Source organism: Solanum dulcamara, chromosome 9 (assembly GCF_947179165.1).
Source record: "Solanum dulcamara chromosome 9, daSolDulc1.2, whole genome shotgun sequence".
NCBI classification, from domain to species: Eukaryota; Viridiplantae; Streptophyta; class Magnoliopsida; order Solanales; family Solanaceae; genus Solanum; species Solanum dulcamara.
This window is the reverse complement of record NC_077245.1, coordinates 70,643,264-70,659,853: the sequence shown is the minus strand read 5'-3', so window position 1 is coordinate 70,659,853 and position 16,590 is coordinate 70,643,264. Positions and strand designations below refer to the sequence as shown.

At 37.0% G+C, this 16,590-nt stretch overlaps 1 protein-coding gene across 1 annotated transcript in view; it reads right to left on the bottom strand.

The window, feature by feature from the left end:
- Positions 1-14,169, bottom strand: part of LOC129904254 (DNA-directed RNA polymerase III subunit 1-like) — a 45,077-nt gene extending 30,908 nt beyond the window's left edge. The window contains exons 1-6 of the mRNA XM_055979796.1: positions 13,934-14,169; positions 13,702-13,831; positions 11,838-11,987; positions 9,252-9,429; positions 7,969-8,138; positions 7,730-7,842 (exon numbers count right to left, since the gene is read on the bottom strand). Coding sequence (XP_055835771.1) covers positions 7,730-7,842; positions 7,969-8,138; positions 9,252-9,429; positions 11,838-11,987; positions 13,702-13,831; positions 13,934-14,004 — 812 coding nt within the window. The 5' untranslated portion in view covers positions 14,005-14,169. The remainder of the gene's footprint in view (positions 1-7,729; positions 7,843-7,968; positions 8,139-9,251; positions 9,430-11,837; positions 11,988-13,701; positions 13,832-13,933) is intronic.
- Positions 14,170-16,590: the final 2,421 nt, after the last annotated feature.

The following is a 16,590-nucleotide window of genomic DNA, read 5'->3' as shown; positions in this document are numbered from 1 at the left end:
CTTGAATCCCTGACCGAGGCAGTTTTCCGGCAGGGTAGTGGATGCATTGTGATCCTAACCTTTGTATCTTGAGTCCCTGACCGAGGCAGTTTTCCGGCAGGGTAGTGGATGCATTGTGATCCCTTGACCACGAGGAGGTGGCAAGAATAATGAGATATTGTGATTGAGGTATATGGTCTGCGAGACCCCCATGGGTCCTGCTTGGTAGCACAGCTCAGCAGGTGTATACGACAGGCTGTGCGACAGTCTTGATTCCACCGTACCACCACATCATTGCATCATCATATTGCATTGCATTGCATTGATATTTGTGTTGCTTGAATTATTCGATTAATTGTGATTATGAGTTGTTATTATGGGTTTACTTTACTCGTGCCACTATATATATAAACTGGCGGCACCGATGCCGAAGTGGGACTTTTCTATATGCAGATGGAAGCGTTCCTTAGTTTATTTCATAGGTTTGATTAATTCCTTATACTCAGTCAGCTAAAACCTACTGAGTACATGTGAATTGTACTCACCCCTACTTCTGTGTCCCTTTTTGATGCAGATACTAGTCGGGGTACCCCACGTGGCAGTTAATATTCTAGCGGATTGTGTAATTCTCAGATTAGTGGTGAGGTCCCAGAATTCGGATCGTCACTAGTCTATCTTTATTTTTCAGTCTTTTGTATCATTCAGAGACTTATGTTGTATCTTCAGATTCGAACCTTGTATTAGATGCTCTTTATACTTATGACACCAGGTTTTGGGATAATTTCTTCATTGTTTTTTTTTCTTTTCTTTTTATTTAAATCGTGGCATCACTTTCCCCTTTGGGAGTCTTGTATGAGTTTTATTTTTAGGGTTACACATCAGATTGGGTTTTGAGATGTGTGCCATCATGACCTCAGTTTTTGGGTCGTGACAATTGGTATCAGAGCACTAGGTTCACCGGTCTTATAAGTTAAAGAGCAGGGTGTCTAGTAGAGTCTTGCGGATCGGTACATAGACGTCCGTACTTATCTTCGAGAGACTACAAGATACTTAATAGAAGAAACTCTTTCCTTTGATTCCTTTCGTGCGAATTATTCATATTAAGTGTTGTATACCTCTAATCTATTCCTTCCGCATTAAAAGTAACTGTCGGGTTCGAAATAGCGGCTCTTGCTTAAGGATGATTTAGTGATGCCCATTCGAGCCTGATTATGAGTATGAAGATGTGGAGCAACAAAAAAAAAGTATGGAAAATGGTCGGTTAGACTTTGACGGTTAGATTTCAAATTTTAGATATCTAATTAGCCCACTTTGGATTCCTTTGAGATCTGTGGTTCCACCTATGTCTTCTAGCATTGCTATGTTTACTTAGGAGCAAAAGAGATTTGGAGAGATTCGTCAGGGTATTGTCTCCCAAGTTTGAGGTTATCACTGTTGAGAAGGCTTATATCTTTTTGACCAAGTGTCAGGACAGGTTGTTCAAAATCGGGTATCTTGAAGGCACAGTGAATGTCTTATTTCTCTTTATAATTGCGGGAATGGCTAAGAAGTGATAGAGGTCTGTTCTTGCTCATAAACCTATCGGTCCTCCTATGATGAGTTGGGAGTAGTTTACTTGGGTTATTTTGTTATAGTGAGTTTGAATAAGGGGAAAATATGTGATTCTTCTTCTATTCAGCTAGGATCACAAGTTGTCTGCAATACACCAGTTTTAGTTGTTTGAGGTGCTTCATGGAGTACTCGAGGTGGTGGTTGTAGTGGTTCACAGGCTAAGGGTGACCATTAATTATGCTATGCTATACCAGGTAAATTTGAGGCAGAGGCCTCTGATGTGGTTATTACATGTATTGTTCTGGTTTGCCATCATTTTACGTTAGTATTATTTGAACTAGGGTCTACTTACTATTATGTGTTGACTTATTTTGATGTGGGTATTGATTATATGAGTGATCTTCTTGCTGTGCCCATTACTAATTTTACCCCGATAGGTGAACTTTTAGTGGTGGATAGAGTATATAGGGAGTGTGCAGTGATATGTTTGGGTAGAGAGACCCGAGTTGACTTGATCTTATTAGACATGCTTGATTTTGATGTGATACTGGGTATGGACTGGTTATCTCCTTATCATGCTATATTAGATTGTTATGCAAAGACCGTGACCTTAGCTTATCCCGGTTTACCTAGCGTGGTATGGAAAGGTAATCCGAGTTCATATCCTAAGGGGGTGATATCTTATATTCGTGCTCGTCGCTTGATGGATAAGGGTTGTTTGTCTTATTTGGCTCATGTACGTGATCTCACCACGGAGTCATCTCATATAGAGACTACGAGGGTGGTGAGAGAGTTTATGGATGTATTTCCTACAGACTTGCCGGGAGTTCCTACTGACCGTGATATCGATTTTGTGATTGATTTGGAGCATGACACTAAACCCATCTCTATTTCTCCTTATCGGATGGCTCCGGCAGAATTGAAAGAGTTGAAAGAACAATTGGAAGATTTATTGAAGAAAGGGTTTATTAGACCTAGTGTATCACCGTGGGGTGCACCAGTTTTATTTGTGAAGAAGAAAGATGGTACTATGAGGATGTGTATTGACTATCGACAGTTGAACAAAGTCACTATCAAGAACAAGTATCCTCCCCCTCGCATTGATGATTTATTTGACCAGCTTCAAGGTGCATCGGTGTTCTCAAAGATTGATTTGAGGTCGGGTTACCATCAGTTGAGAGTTCGGGAATCTGACATCCCGAAGACTGCATTCAGGACTCGTTATGGACATTATGAGTTTGTGTTTATGTCCTTCGGGTTGACTAATGCCCCGGCTGCTTTTATGGAGTTGATGAACCGGGTATTTCGACCTTATTTGGACTCGTTTGTGATCGTGTTTATTGATGACATCTTGGTTTATTCCAAGAATGAGGCGGATCATGTTAGGCACCTGAGGACAGTCCTTTAGAGATTGAGAGAGGAGAAATTGTATGCAAAATTCTCCAAATGTGAGTTTTGGCTTGAGTCTGTGACATTCTTGGGTCATATAGTGACCAAGGATGGTATTATGGTTGATCCAGCCAAAGTTGCAGCGGTTCGTGATTGGGTTAGGCCTACTTCGGTTACCGAGATTCGGAGTTTTATTGGGTTGGCAGGCTACTATCGTCGGTTTGTTCAAGGATTCTCTTCTATTGCAGCTCCATTGACTAGGCTAACTCAAAAGACCGTGGTATTTCAGTGGACTGATGAGTGTGAGGCGAGCTTTCAAAAGCTCAAGGAATTATTGTCTTCAGCACCTATTCTAGCCTTACCCGAGGAGGGCGTGGCATTTATTGTGTTTTGTGATGCTTCGGGAGTCGGCTTGGGTGGTGTATTGATGCAAAAAGGTAGAGTTATAGCTTATGCTTCTCGACAGTTGAAGGTACATGAGAAGAACTATCCTACCCACGACTTAGAATTAGCAGCGGTGGTGTTTGTTCTGAAGTTGTGGAGGCATTATCTCTATGGAGTGCATTGCGAAGTCTATACTGACCATCGTAGCCTTAAGTATATCTTTTCTCAACCGAATCTGAACATGCGGCAGCGTAGGTGGTTAGAGTTATTGAAAGACTATGACATTACCATACTTTATCATCCGGGCAAAGCTAATGTGGTAGCGGATGCCCTGAGTCGCAAAGCATCTAGCATGGGTAGTTTGGCCTTTCTTAAGGCTGTGGAGATGCCTTTGGCATTGGAGGTTCAGTCATTGGCTAGACAGTTGGTCCAACTTGATATTTCTACACATCATGGTATTTTGGCCTTTGTGGAGGCTAGGTCTACTTTGATGGACCAGATTCGTACACACCAGTTTGAAGATGAAAAGTTGAGGGTCATTCGAGACAAAGTGTTAAGTGGTGAAGCAAAATCAGCCTCTCTTGATTCGGAAGGAGTTTTGAGGATTAATGGTCGCATTTGTGTGCCCAAGGTTAGTGAATGGGTACGTATGATATTGGAGGAGGCTCATTGTTCCAAATATTCGATTCACCCGGGAGTGGCAAAGATGTTTCATGACTTGAAACAACACTATTGGTGGTGTGGCATGAAGAGAGACATTATTGATTTTGTGGCTAAGTGTTTAAATTGCCAACAAGTGAAGTATGAGCATCAGAAACCGGGTGGTCCTATGCAAAGGATGCCCATTCCTGAGTGGAAATGGGAGCGTATCACTATGGACTTCGTGTCTGGATTACCCATGGCATTGGGTAAGTATGACTCTGTCTGGGTGATTGTGGATCGATTGACCAAATCAGCCCATTTCCTTCCGGTGAAGACTAGCTACAATGCGGATCAGTTAGCTAGGATCTATCTTCGTGAGATTGTTAGGCTGCATGGGGTGCCTATCTCTATTGTATCGGATCGGGGTTCAATGTTCACCTCTCACTTTTGGAAGGCATTACAGCGTGGTTTGGGTATGCGGCTAGAGATGAGTTCAGCATTTCATCCCCAAACCGATGGTCAGTCCGAGCGGACTATTCAGGTGTTGGAGGATATGCTTAGGGCCTGTGTGATTGATTTTGGTGCCCGATGGGACCAACACTTGCCCTTAGCAGAGTTTGCCTATAATAACAGTTATCACTCCAGCATTCAAATGGCACCATTTGAGGCATTGTATGGTCGTAGGTGTCGATCACCCATTGGATGGTTTGATTCTGTTGCGGTTGATGCATTGGATACTAACTTACTTAGGGATGCTGTGGAGCGGGTACGTTTGATTCAGGGTCGACTATTGACAGCTCAGAGTCGTCAGAAGAGTTATGCAGATAGGAGGGTTCGTCCCTTAGAGTTCATGGTGGGTGATTGCACGTGGCTTAAAATATCGCCCATGAAGGGTGTGATGAGGTTCGGAAAGAAGGGCAAGCTTAGCCCAAGGTTTGTTGGCCCGTTTGAAATCCTGAGGAGAGTAGGTGGAATGGCGTATAAGTTGGCCTTACCCCCTAAATTGTCAGCTGTCCATCCGGTGTTTCATGTTTCCATGCTTCGCAAGTACATACCGGATGAGTCTCATGTGATTTCTTATGATGCGGTAGAGTTGAGTCCGGATTTGACTTATGAGGAGGAGCCGACACTTATTCTAGATAGGCAGCTTCGTAGACTCAGGACCAAGGAGGTCGCTTCGGTCAAGGTGCAGTGGCAGCATCGGCCTGCTGAGGAGGTGACTTGGGAGTTAGAGTCTGATATGCAGGCTCGGTACCCTCAGCTTTTTGAGACCCCAGGTACTTTATTTTATCTTATGTTCGAGGACGAACATCCTTTTTAGTGGTGGATATTGTAATGACCTTGAGGGTGATTTTCAAAAATTTGTACAAAAACGTGTGAACAGTAACACGCGTGAACAGTAACACGCGTGAACAGTAACTTTTTGGGCAGAAAATGCCCCTTTCTTCCCATTTCAATAGTTTTCATCATTTGTTTGAGTTCTTGAACTCCTTGAGGTGATTTGAGAAGAGATTTTCGAGGCAAAGTGTTGGGTAAGTGATTTTTGACCTAAAACCTTCCTTTTTCATTAAGTTTTTGACGATTTTAACTCTTAAATTTTAGTTTCAAACCCCAAAAATCCTTGTTTCTTCCCTAATCCGAATTTAAGGAAAATTGTGATTTTTCAACTCGTTTTGAGCTCTATTTTTATGGGTTTTTCAACCATGAGTTCCTTATTACCAATAGAATGGGATTGTTCAATAAATTTCCAGATTTGACCCTTTTCAAAAATAGTTAATTTTTGGACTATTTTACCCCCGGTTCCAAAACCTATCAATATGGGTGTCATTGAACTCCTTGTGACGTGTATGTTTCATTGTTGATAGTGGGTTGTCATTCCGGGCGCTGAATTCGAGAGTTGCTTGTCCGGTGGAGGTATTCGAGTGCGGTTTCGGCAATTGAGGTAGGTTTGGCTATCTTTCTTTGAGATTGAGATGGGGTAATTAGTCATTCATATGTTATAGACTTTGGGATGGGGTTGTAGTATGAGTTGAGAATGTTATATATATTGTGATGTCCGTGTGGAGGCTTATTTATTAATGTGTTGCCGTGACGGGGTTTATTTGTATTACATAGCCCGTGTGGGGGCCTTATTTGTTATCTTATTTGCTTTGAGAGCATGTGAATTATGATTTGCCTAAGAGAGAGGCTTGAGTATATTATTTGACTTGTGATGCTGCCTGAGAGATTGAGTTGGGGGTTTTAAGCATACTCATGTGAGTTGATTATTACTTCCATGCATATGTGTTTTGATACATTCATCCTCATTCATCATATCATGAAACATGGGAAGTTGAGAAATATGGAAATTCTTTTTGAGAAAGAAAATGAAACACCTTTAAACCTTTGTATCTTGAGTCCCTGACCGAGGCAGTTTTCCGGCAGGGTAGTGGATGCATTGTGATCCCAACCTTTGTATCTTGAGTCCCTGACCGAGGCAGTTTTCCGGCAGGGTAGTGGATGCATTGTGATCCTAACCTTTATATCCTGAGTCCCTGACCGAGGCAGTTTTCCGGCAGGGTAGTGGATGCATTGTGATCCTTTGACCACGAGGAGGTGGCAAGAATAATGAGATATTGTGATTGAGGTATATGGTCTGCGAGACCCCCATGGGTCCTGCTTGGTAGCACAGCTCAGCAGGTGTATACGACAGGCTGTGCGACAGTCTTGATTCCACCGTACCACCACATCATTGCATCATCATATTGCATTGCATTGCATTGATATTTGTGTTGCTTGAATTATTCGATTAATTGTGATTATGAGTTGTTATTATGGGTTTACTTTACTCGTGCCACTATATATATAAACTGGCGGCACCGATGCCGAAGTGGGACTTTTCTATATGCAGATGGAAGCGTTCCTTAGTTTATTTCATAGGTTTGATTAATTCCTTATACTCAGTCAGCTAAAACCTACTGAGTACATGTGAATTGTACTCACCCCTACTTCTGTGTCCCTTTTTGATGCAGATACTAGTCGGGGTACCCCACGTGGCAGTTAATATTCTAGCGGATTGTGTAATTCTCAGATTAGTGGTGAGGTCCCAGAATTCGGATCGTCACTAGTCTATCTTTATTTTTCAGTCTTTTGTATCATTCAGAGACTTATGTTGTATCTTCAGATTCGAACCTTGTATTAGATGCTCTTTATACTTATGACACCAGGTTTTGGGATAATTTCTTCATTGTTTTTTTTTCTTTTCTTTTTATTTAAATCGTGGCATCACTTTCCCCTTTGGGAGTCTTGTATGAGTTTTATTTTTAGGGTTACACATCAGATTGGGTTTTGAGATGTGTGCCATCATGACCTCAGTTTTTGGGTCGTGACAACAATCTCAGGGATTGAAGTTCCATAGAAAAAAAATTAACACTGAAAATTGTTGAGCTACATCAAAATGCAATCAAACTATGTGAAGTGTCCAATTAGAACTTATCTAGCCTATGTTTGGTCAATAATGTAACAGTTTGTCACAAGTAGAAACCATATCCAGATTCCTGCCAAATATCCTCCATGTTTTTCATGCTCTTATATCATAGGGGAACAACCTACACCTCAAAAAGTTCACATCCCAAAACAAGTAGCACAGCTACCTATGAACCCAAAATTGACAGAAAAGGGAACTTATAAATAACTAAAATGCTTTTTAAGTGTGGAAAAACATTTGTGCAGTAAAATATCTTCTATTGTCAACAAACATTCTAGATCAAAGTAAAAGTTATTAGACAAAAAAGCTGCATATGACCTCTGTGTTCCGCCATCCACAAATACTGAAGGGCGAATAGCTATTGGTGGCACCGGAATACTTGTAATAAGGAGTTTTTCTGGTCTATCACTAAGGTAGAGTAACTCACAATCCTGCATGCAAAACCATGAGAGAACAATGGTAGAAAAGATAATTAAAAAGTAGGACTAGACAACCAAGTGAATTACTTTAGAAGAAGAACTAAAGAGCGTATGAATTAACAAAACATTAAACAATACCTCATCGGACATATTCTTGAAAAGGGAGTAAACTACTTTGGGGTCAATTTCTGGAGGCACACTAACAGATGCCCTGAGCTCTCTCTTGTCAGAGATAGCGACATTGAGCTCATCCAAGATACGATTTCCTTGTTCATGTATGATTTTTAACTGAACCCTTTTCACCATACCTACAATTAACAAAAATAAAAGAATAAGATAAACAATGAGATTGTGAGGGTACTGTGACCATGCAAAGACCATAGAGTAACGCAACCTCCCTTAATAATCAAAGTCTCAGATAAATCATTCGAACTTGTTGAAGACATAATTAAGCAAAAGGAGAGACATTTATACCCTTAAATATAGATGTACTTTTTTGGTAGCTTTTGGTGCATACTAATTATTGTACATGATATAGATGCAATGGTAGAAACAATAGAAGATTTGCACAATATGTGACTACGCTTGTTGCACTAGCCACTAGCTTAGTGCAAGTATTTATAAAATCTCTTATTGATTATTAAAAAAAATATGCTCTTTCTAAGAGATTAAGTGTTTTAATGAGATGGTGGCACACTTCACCATGGTACTAGAGCAGACAGAGGTCCTGGGTTTGATTCTTAATGCCTCCCAATATTAAAAAGAATTTAACACATTTAGTGAGATAGTCACACGGTTAAATAAAAGTTTGTTCTCACTAAAACTTAAGCTTTTAGTGAGATAGTCACACGGTTCAACAAAATTATATAAAGTTTGATATATTTTTTAAGGTAAATAATTTTATTAATAATGGAAAAATCACCCATACACATTTTCTTTACTTCTTAGTATCATTTATAGTGTGTTTATACAGATGTTTTAGGATAGAATTTAGTTTATCATATGTGTCATTTGACTAATCTTTAAAAAGTTGTGATAAAAGTATATCACAATAATGGGCTAGGAGGCGATCCTTGTTATTTGCTATCAGGTCAGAGAGAGACCTGGCCCACAAGCTGGACCCCTTAAAAACCTATTTACTTAATAAGGATCTATTATGCAAAATAAAATTTAACTAAATGAATTTTTTTTAACATTTACAAGTTCAAAAAATATCCGATCATTTTATATTTCTCATTAGGTTATTGATACAAAATTTTCATAAAATATTTTCAAATTAATGCTCTTTATAATCACGTGAAATACATGTGGAACGCAAATGCATAATGACTAGTCAACAAAAATGTAGATGGAATCTAGACCGAACAAAGGACTACTTTCACCCAAAATGATGGAGATGGAGATGGAGAATAATATCAAACCATTCATGTATCCGCATTTGGAACATGTGGCAGCCTTTTGGGAACTTGTCATGGTATTACACCTTGTCACAACCTTTTTAAGTAGCTCACTCTTCTTCAAAAACTCAATTCTTGGATTTCTCATCTTCTTCAAAATGTCTCGACGCTCCTTGTCATCCAGAAGTATCGAGGAGCAGCACTGATCAAGAAAGCAGTTGCACAAGGAAAATTATTAAAGATACCAAGCTCTTGAGCAAGGCCAGTGTAAGGGGAAAAAAGCCAAAGGAAGATAAACTCTAACAAGGCATCATAAACTTCACTGATATTAGTTTTCTATCTCCAAAACATCATGACAAGGGAAAAACAACAACAAATACAGTGTAATCCCACAAGTGGGGTATGGGGTAACAAGGTGAAATTATCATAATCAAATAAATTATTGTCCTGACATGGAATCTTACCAATTGGCTTTTGAAAACTGTTAGGATTGTTCAATTTCAACTTACTTAATCACTATTCATATTTATTTTTATTACTGACATATGATATATCGCAACTGACTAACTTTTGCAATGACAATTCTCCACCAGATGATACTAACTTTACCTTCCGCAGAGGTAATACATTGCAAAAAATTTTATTCAAGATACAGGCAATTTCATGTTTGCACATACAGAATACGTTTTAAACCTTCACCATAATTAATCTACCTTACCCAACACCAGGCACTCTATACCTTCCCCCAAAATTAATTCACCTTAAAATTCTATGTATACACCAACCCCATCAGAATCCTCTTTTTCGTTGTTGTAAATTTGATTTAGAGATTTTGTTTGCCTCTGAAACTAGCTTTTACATGTTAGCTTAAGATTACAGCGGGATAGCAGTCTTACTTCCCAAACATCTCATTTACTTCTTCTATCATGTTAATATAAAATTACTAGTTTTTTACATATTAATTTAAAATTATTGTGTAATAGCAGTCTTACTCCCTTTAAAGATACAACACTTGGGCCTAACTCTACCTCAAAAACTAGTTCATGGGGGGAAGATTGTCCAAGTCCATATAAACAGACCACCAGTCCACTCCCTAACCAATGTGAGACTTCTACCCACTCTAACACCCTCCTTCACGCCCAAGCCCAACTGGAGCGTGGATCGGGAGCCCAAACGAGGATGGTCTGGCTCTGATACCATGTAAAGATATGGCACATGAGTCTAACTCAACCTCAAAAGCTAGCTCATGAGGGGAGGATTATCCAAGTCCATATAAACAGACCACCGGTACATTCCCCAAGCAATGTGGGACTTTTACCCACTCTAACACTCCCCAAACATTCCATTAACTTCTTCTGTCATGTTAATATAAAGTTACTAGTTTTTACATGTTAATTTCAAATTATTACCTTTTTCCCCATTACCTCAAAATCATTCTCCGCTACTTCTGCTTCTTTCTTTGATTCTTCTGTTGGGTGAAACAATTTCATCAATCAAACACCAAGTCAGTGTCATGATGTGTACGAACCTCTACTTCTTTATCCCGAATTTGTTTCAAAAATATTTTGTGCCCCCAAACCAGCTTCTACTTTTCAGTGAATTCCCATAACTAAAAATTTGATACCAAAATGACACTTACATTTTGATCTGTATGAGCATTTCTACTTCTTTTTGTCAACCAGAAACGGAAGTGTTCATATGGACCAGACATGCTATTTTAACCCCATAATAGACTTAATTTTTTGAAGAAAAAAATGTTTATAATAAGCAAGCATGCTTAATACTCAACCTCATTCTTCACTATTTATTTTGGACCACGACAGAAAGAACTTTATAGTATGTAACAAGCAAACTGAAAAACAAAGAATTAAGGCTATAAAAATCAAGGTCTCTCACTAAAAGAATTATATCTAAAGGCTTTTCCTCCAGAGTTCATAATCGTTAATTAGAAAAATTAGGTTATGTATTAATTTTTGGAGGACATCTGGCTCATACCCATGTTTTCTTATCTTTTTCCGTATTGAGTCTTTGCGACAACTGCAATTATCTGAAATATTTATGTCAGATCAATCGGAAAGGCAATCTAATTCTAATAAATGACCTGCTGCTCTTGTAGGTTCTAAACTGACAATTCTCGCTGTAATTTGGCAATTAGCACAAGTATTGCATCAAAGTATTACATCAATTATATAGAGTGTCGATATACTATTTTTTTCCCTTGAGGATAGTAGGAAAGTAGGTGTTTTTTTCTCATTATGCTAGTTAACGTCTCTGAATACTTTTCACACTTCTAAACTATAATTTAGCATAAAACTATCACAAAATTTAATCATTTAACAACTTAAAATTAAAGTTACCAATGACTCTTTTTTCAACCGAAGTAATTTCTAACAATTTGGGTACTACTTTTTCCTCACTACTACCAATATGATGTGGAAGAAAAATTATATTTCAGCCACTGTGCCAGTCAAATTGCTTTCTTGAAGTTGTAAAAAGTTGACATACCAAAAAAGATTAACTGAAAACTACGAATAGCATTTTCAATCGTTAAACAAGAAATAGCCTATTGCTGTATAAGATTAAAGAAGTTAAGTTTAAATAAGATATCACCTTGCATATGCACTTCAAGATGTTCACCACAGTGCCTAAATATCCAACATTATAAACTGGTAGAGCAAGAACCAAGTACCCATAATGACCCGGACACTCTCTAAAGTTACCATAACATGTTTCACAACATCCATTCTTGTTTGGAGGCCCCTGAAATCCAAAACTTCCTATAATCAAGATAGCATCAAAGACACAAAAAAGTATTTGGTAGACAGAAAATATATAAAGAGACTTCTCAGAGAGAAACATGAAGCACAAGGTTGTTGTTCCATCATCTACTCCTAAATCAATATAACTTTAATTAGCTTCCACTCATTCAAACTGATATGAGTGGCTCATAAATTGGTAGCAATTATAAACCTGTAGATTAGCTCGTAATTTTAAACTAAGATTTCTTTCCCATTCTTTTTACCAAAAGATTCTTTTGTAGACTTCCTGTTGTCCTAAATTCACATGAGGAAAGAAGCAAAGAAGCACCAACAACATAAACTTTTTGTCTATGGTGTGAAAAGAGCAAAATTACAAAAGAGCTTTTGAAGAAATAGAAATTCCAGTATGGAAATTAAAAGTGGTGATCTTGTTTACTTTTTCTTTTGGTGCTCTCGGTCAACTTTTTCGTCTCTTGGATAATATTTCGGCACATGTTCTGCCAGAGTTGGGACTCATGACACGCAAAGATCTTAATTCTAGCTTACCGAAATTGTATACATGTAATTACTAATTACTATGAATTTTCCAACTAAGCCAAGCTAATTCCTCAACTTTCTTCTCACAGCGAGTGCTTGGCTGTACTTGTTTGTGAATGATCAGAGTCCTAGAAAAGACGAACTTCACGCCAAACCAATTAAGTCTGAGTCTTCATTCATGAAATACTCATCTCCAAAAAGGTTGCACATGCTATGCTCCAACAACAAATAGACATGTTACCTTAGCAATTTATCCTATTTTGAGATATTTCCCCCCTTTTAACCCAGCACTGCAAATAGAAACCTGATTCCTCAATTAGTCTTTGCTCTATTAGGCCCATTTCATTCCAATACTACAAAATTCATCTTCTAAGACAAATCGAGAGTTCTCATTCACCCCACCACCACAACACCCCCTCCCCAAAAAAAAATACAAGTTCCCTGAAACTAGAAATACTCCAAACCTAACAGTTATTGCTACACAGAGATACAAGTCTCGAACCATACCAGAAAGACTCCTAATGCACACCCAAACCTAATTACTGTTATACATATTCCAACTTCTTAAAACAAATGGAAAGCTATTTTCCTTGCATCAAAATCTTCAAAATTCAAAAGGATACAAGCTAGAAACTAAAGAGAACATTCGTCGATAAGAAAACAGAATTTCACATTCCTTTTCCTTTTCTACACTCATCTCTCGATGCTCTAGAACAGATAACATGGCATACCGTCATTCTTTTTTTATTTTTGATGACCGTGGTGTGAGGCCAGCTTTCGTGCACCTCGACTAATTCCACGGTGTACTTGTCACCTCCCACCAGCAACAGATTCCAAGTAATTTTGTCCACCAAGGATGCTAGGGCAGATGAAAAGAATCCCCTAGTGTTATTTTGTATGAAACCTCATGGCTCTCAACCTCTTCATTGACCACTAGCCACGCCATGGCATAACATCATTCTGGAAAGTCAGATTTCTCTTAATTTGGTGTAAATTGTATGTTTATGACAAGAAACAAAACTAAACTGCATTTTACTCCCTGCAAACCCGAAAAAGAATCCAGGGCAACAACTACACCTCCATACATTGAACCACAAATTATATAGTATAGTATAGTATATATAGACACGTTGGAACCAGCCTTCTATCACGATGAACAATGTAGATAAGAGAGTTACCATTCGGGGGTCTAACAAGCCACTTCGAATAGGCTTTTTAGTAGATTCATAATAAAGCCCAAGGTACACTTCAACTTCAGCTAATTTCATTATTTCAGCCTCTGAAAAGAGGGAAAATTGAATGCTTTTTCTGTCCAACAACAATAAAAAAAAAAAAACAATCAAAATTCAATCATGTAAACATTAACCCCAAACAACATTCAAAAAAAAAAAAAGATCAACAACTACTGACATCTTTCTAGGGCCAACATCTTCAATGTAAGGTTGTTTTGTGACTTGGAAGGAGTTTTGTATTCTCTTCATCTTCCTGGGCACCACTCAGGAAACCCAAAAAGGACTGTTTTTTGTGGGGGTTTAAGAAGATGCTTACTGGGGTTTATGGGGCGCCAGTGACAACGATGGACGTTTATATATGAAGTAGAGGAAACCCTAAGTGGACTTTATTAATATTGAAGGCGGCGAGAGTAAAGTTCTCTGTTGGTCAGATGGTAAATGATGTTTAGGTTTTTTGCCTCTTCTTTCAAAGGCCTGGGTTCGATTCTCGCCGGTAGCAAATATGTTTTTTATTCCTTTTTTAACTCTTTAATTTCTGGTTATTATGTTTTGGGTTGTACAATTGTACTTATTTAAATTTTAAGCTAAGATGAAAGGGTTTATAGGCTTTTTAGTTTCTTTAATATAGATAAATTTTTATACTAGTTTTTATATTATTTGATGAAGCATATGAATATTTAACTATTTGTAAGGATTAATCACAAATTTTCTAAAGTATTAATATTCCACTGTTTAATTATTCATAAGGATTACATAAATTTCATAGTGTTAATAGCTAATTATATCTTATCCTTATTTTTTTTTAATTTACAAAAATTCCTTAAATTTTGTGAAATTTGGATACATCGCAAAACGTCCTAATACATCACGTAAAGTGATGTATTCGACTGATACATAGCGTCAAGTGATGAATCCGGCTGATACATCGCATAAAGTGATGTATTCGACGTTCCCATATATCACGTAAAGTGATTTATCCAACATGTACATCGCGTAGAGTGATGTATCTGATCGATATATCCCGTAAAGTGATGTATCTATCGTCTCGATACATCACGTAAAGTGATATATTCGATCGATATATCGCGTGAAATGATGTATTCGAGAACAAGAGAAAGTATAAATTTTTGTAATTTTTTAAATTGATAGAAAAATTTAGAAAATATGATAAATTAAAATGTGTATTTAGGTAATTTTTCCTAATTATTCATGACTTATACTAAGTTGTTTGGTTGCTCCATATTGAGGGTAATGTACTTTAAAAAATAATCTAAATACAATATATTCACTATATGAAGAAACCAGAAGTAGGATTTATCTAAGGGGGTTTCTCAAATTCACATGAACTCATTGTCTCCCTCTCTATTTATGTATAATAGTGTTATATTTTTAAAAAGAAATGTGTGACGTCAAACTCAAAGTATCATGCAATGCATGTGAGATCAGATATTCAAACCTTATGTCTATCTTATGTTTTTCTCAAAATAGGATAACATCTTTAATAAGTGGTTCTTATGCCTCATTTGTTTGCACTTAATGAATGTCTTAATCTTAATCATTATATCTCAATTATTCAATTCATTTTCAAGGTTTGAATCTAATCATTAAATGTGTTTGTTTTTCTTATTTTACAATCACTTAATGAGTCTAATAATTTAGATTTATAACAAAGTCTTAAAATTAATATCATTAAGATGTCTATTTAAGAATTTGTACAAAAATGACCGTTCACCGCTACTCCATCTACTTTCATTCACCACCCGCAATCACTATTTCAGCCACAGCTATCACCACCGCCTACCATCCACAACCACCATCTTCATCCCAACCACAACCAACACTAATCACCAAATCACTCGCCGTCACTATTACTCGTGATTTTCAATAATCATCACTAACTATTATTACATTCATCAATCACTATCGATAATTACAACCTTAGTCAATATTATATATTGTTAATCGTCTTCATCATTCACCATCGTCATTACCTATTAGTATTATTCCACTACTAATTATGAGTCGCCGCTGCCACCACCAAACATAATTAAGTACTACTGTCAACCCTAATACTATAAGACACAACACACGACCACTATTAACAGTCAACATCATCCCAAATTGACATACACAATCACTATCATTAGTTACCATCACCATCAATTGTCACAAAGAAAGTTAAAATATTTTATTGATATAACATTAGATCAATTTAGTATTTTATTTGAATTTTGTATTTATTAGTTTTTAAATAATAAGAAATTTTATACATTCAGATGTTCAGAAAATTAGCCGTGTTAATTATTTAATATTCAGACTTCAATATAATATCTTAATATTTTAATGTGTATTCAAATTTAGATCTATAAATTTAATACACACTTTAATATTCAGACATGCATTCAAATTGAGAGTCTTGATTTTAATAAAAATAAATACCCCCTGGTAAGTGTAGGGGCATGCATTATTTGGATTAAACCGAAAAACCAAATCAAATTAAATCGAATTTTAATTTGGATTGTATTTTTGGTTTGGTTTCGTATTAAAGATTTACTTTTTTTGATTTTTTAATTTGGTTTCGAATTTAGAAAAATAAAAATCAAAAAATTGAAAAAACCGAATTATTATATATTACTAATTACATATATAATATTTAGGTTAAGATTAAAGTTATAATTAACCACTTCCACCCCCTGTTTTTAGTTAAATGATTTTTATAAGAGTTAGTAATTTACCGTATTAGGACTAAGTCCAATTCTCTAGCCATTCTTATTTCTCTAAATTATAGGTATTAGTTTATAATATTTTTAAACTAGAGTTAGTTTTATTGAAAGT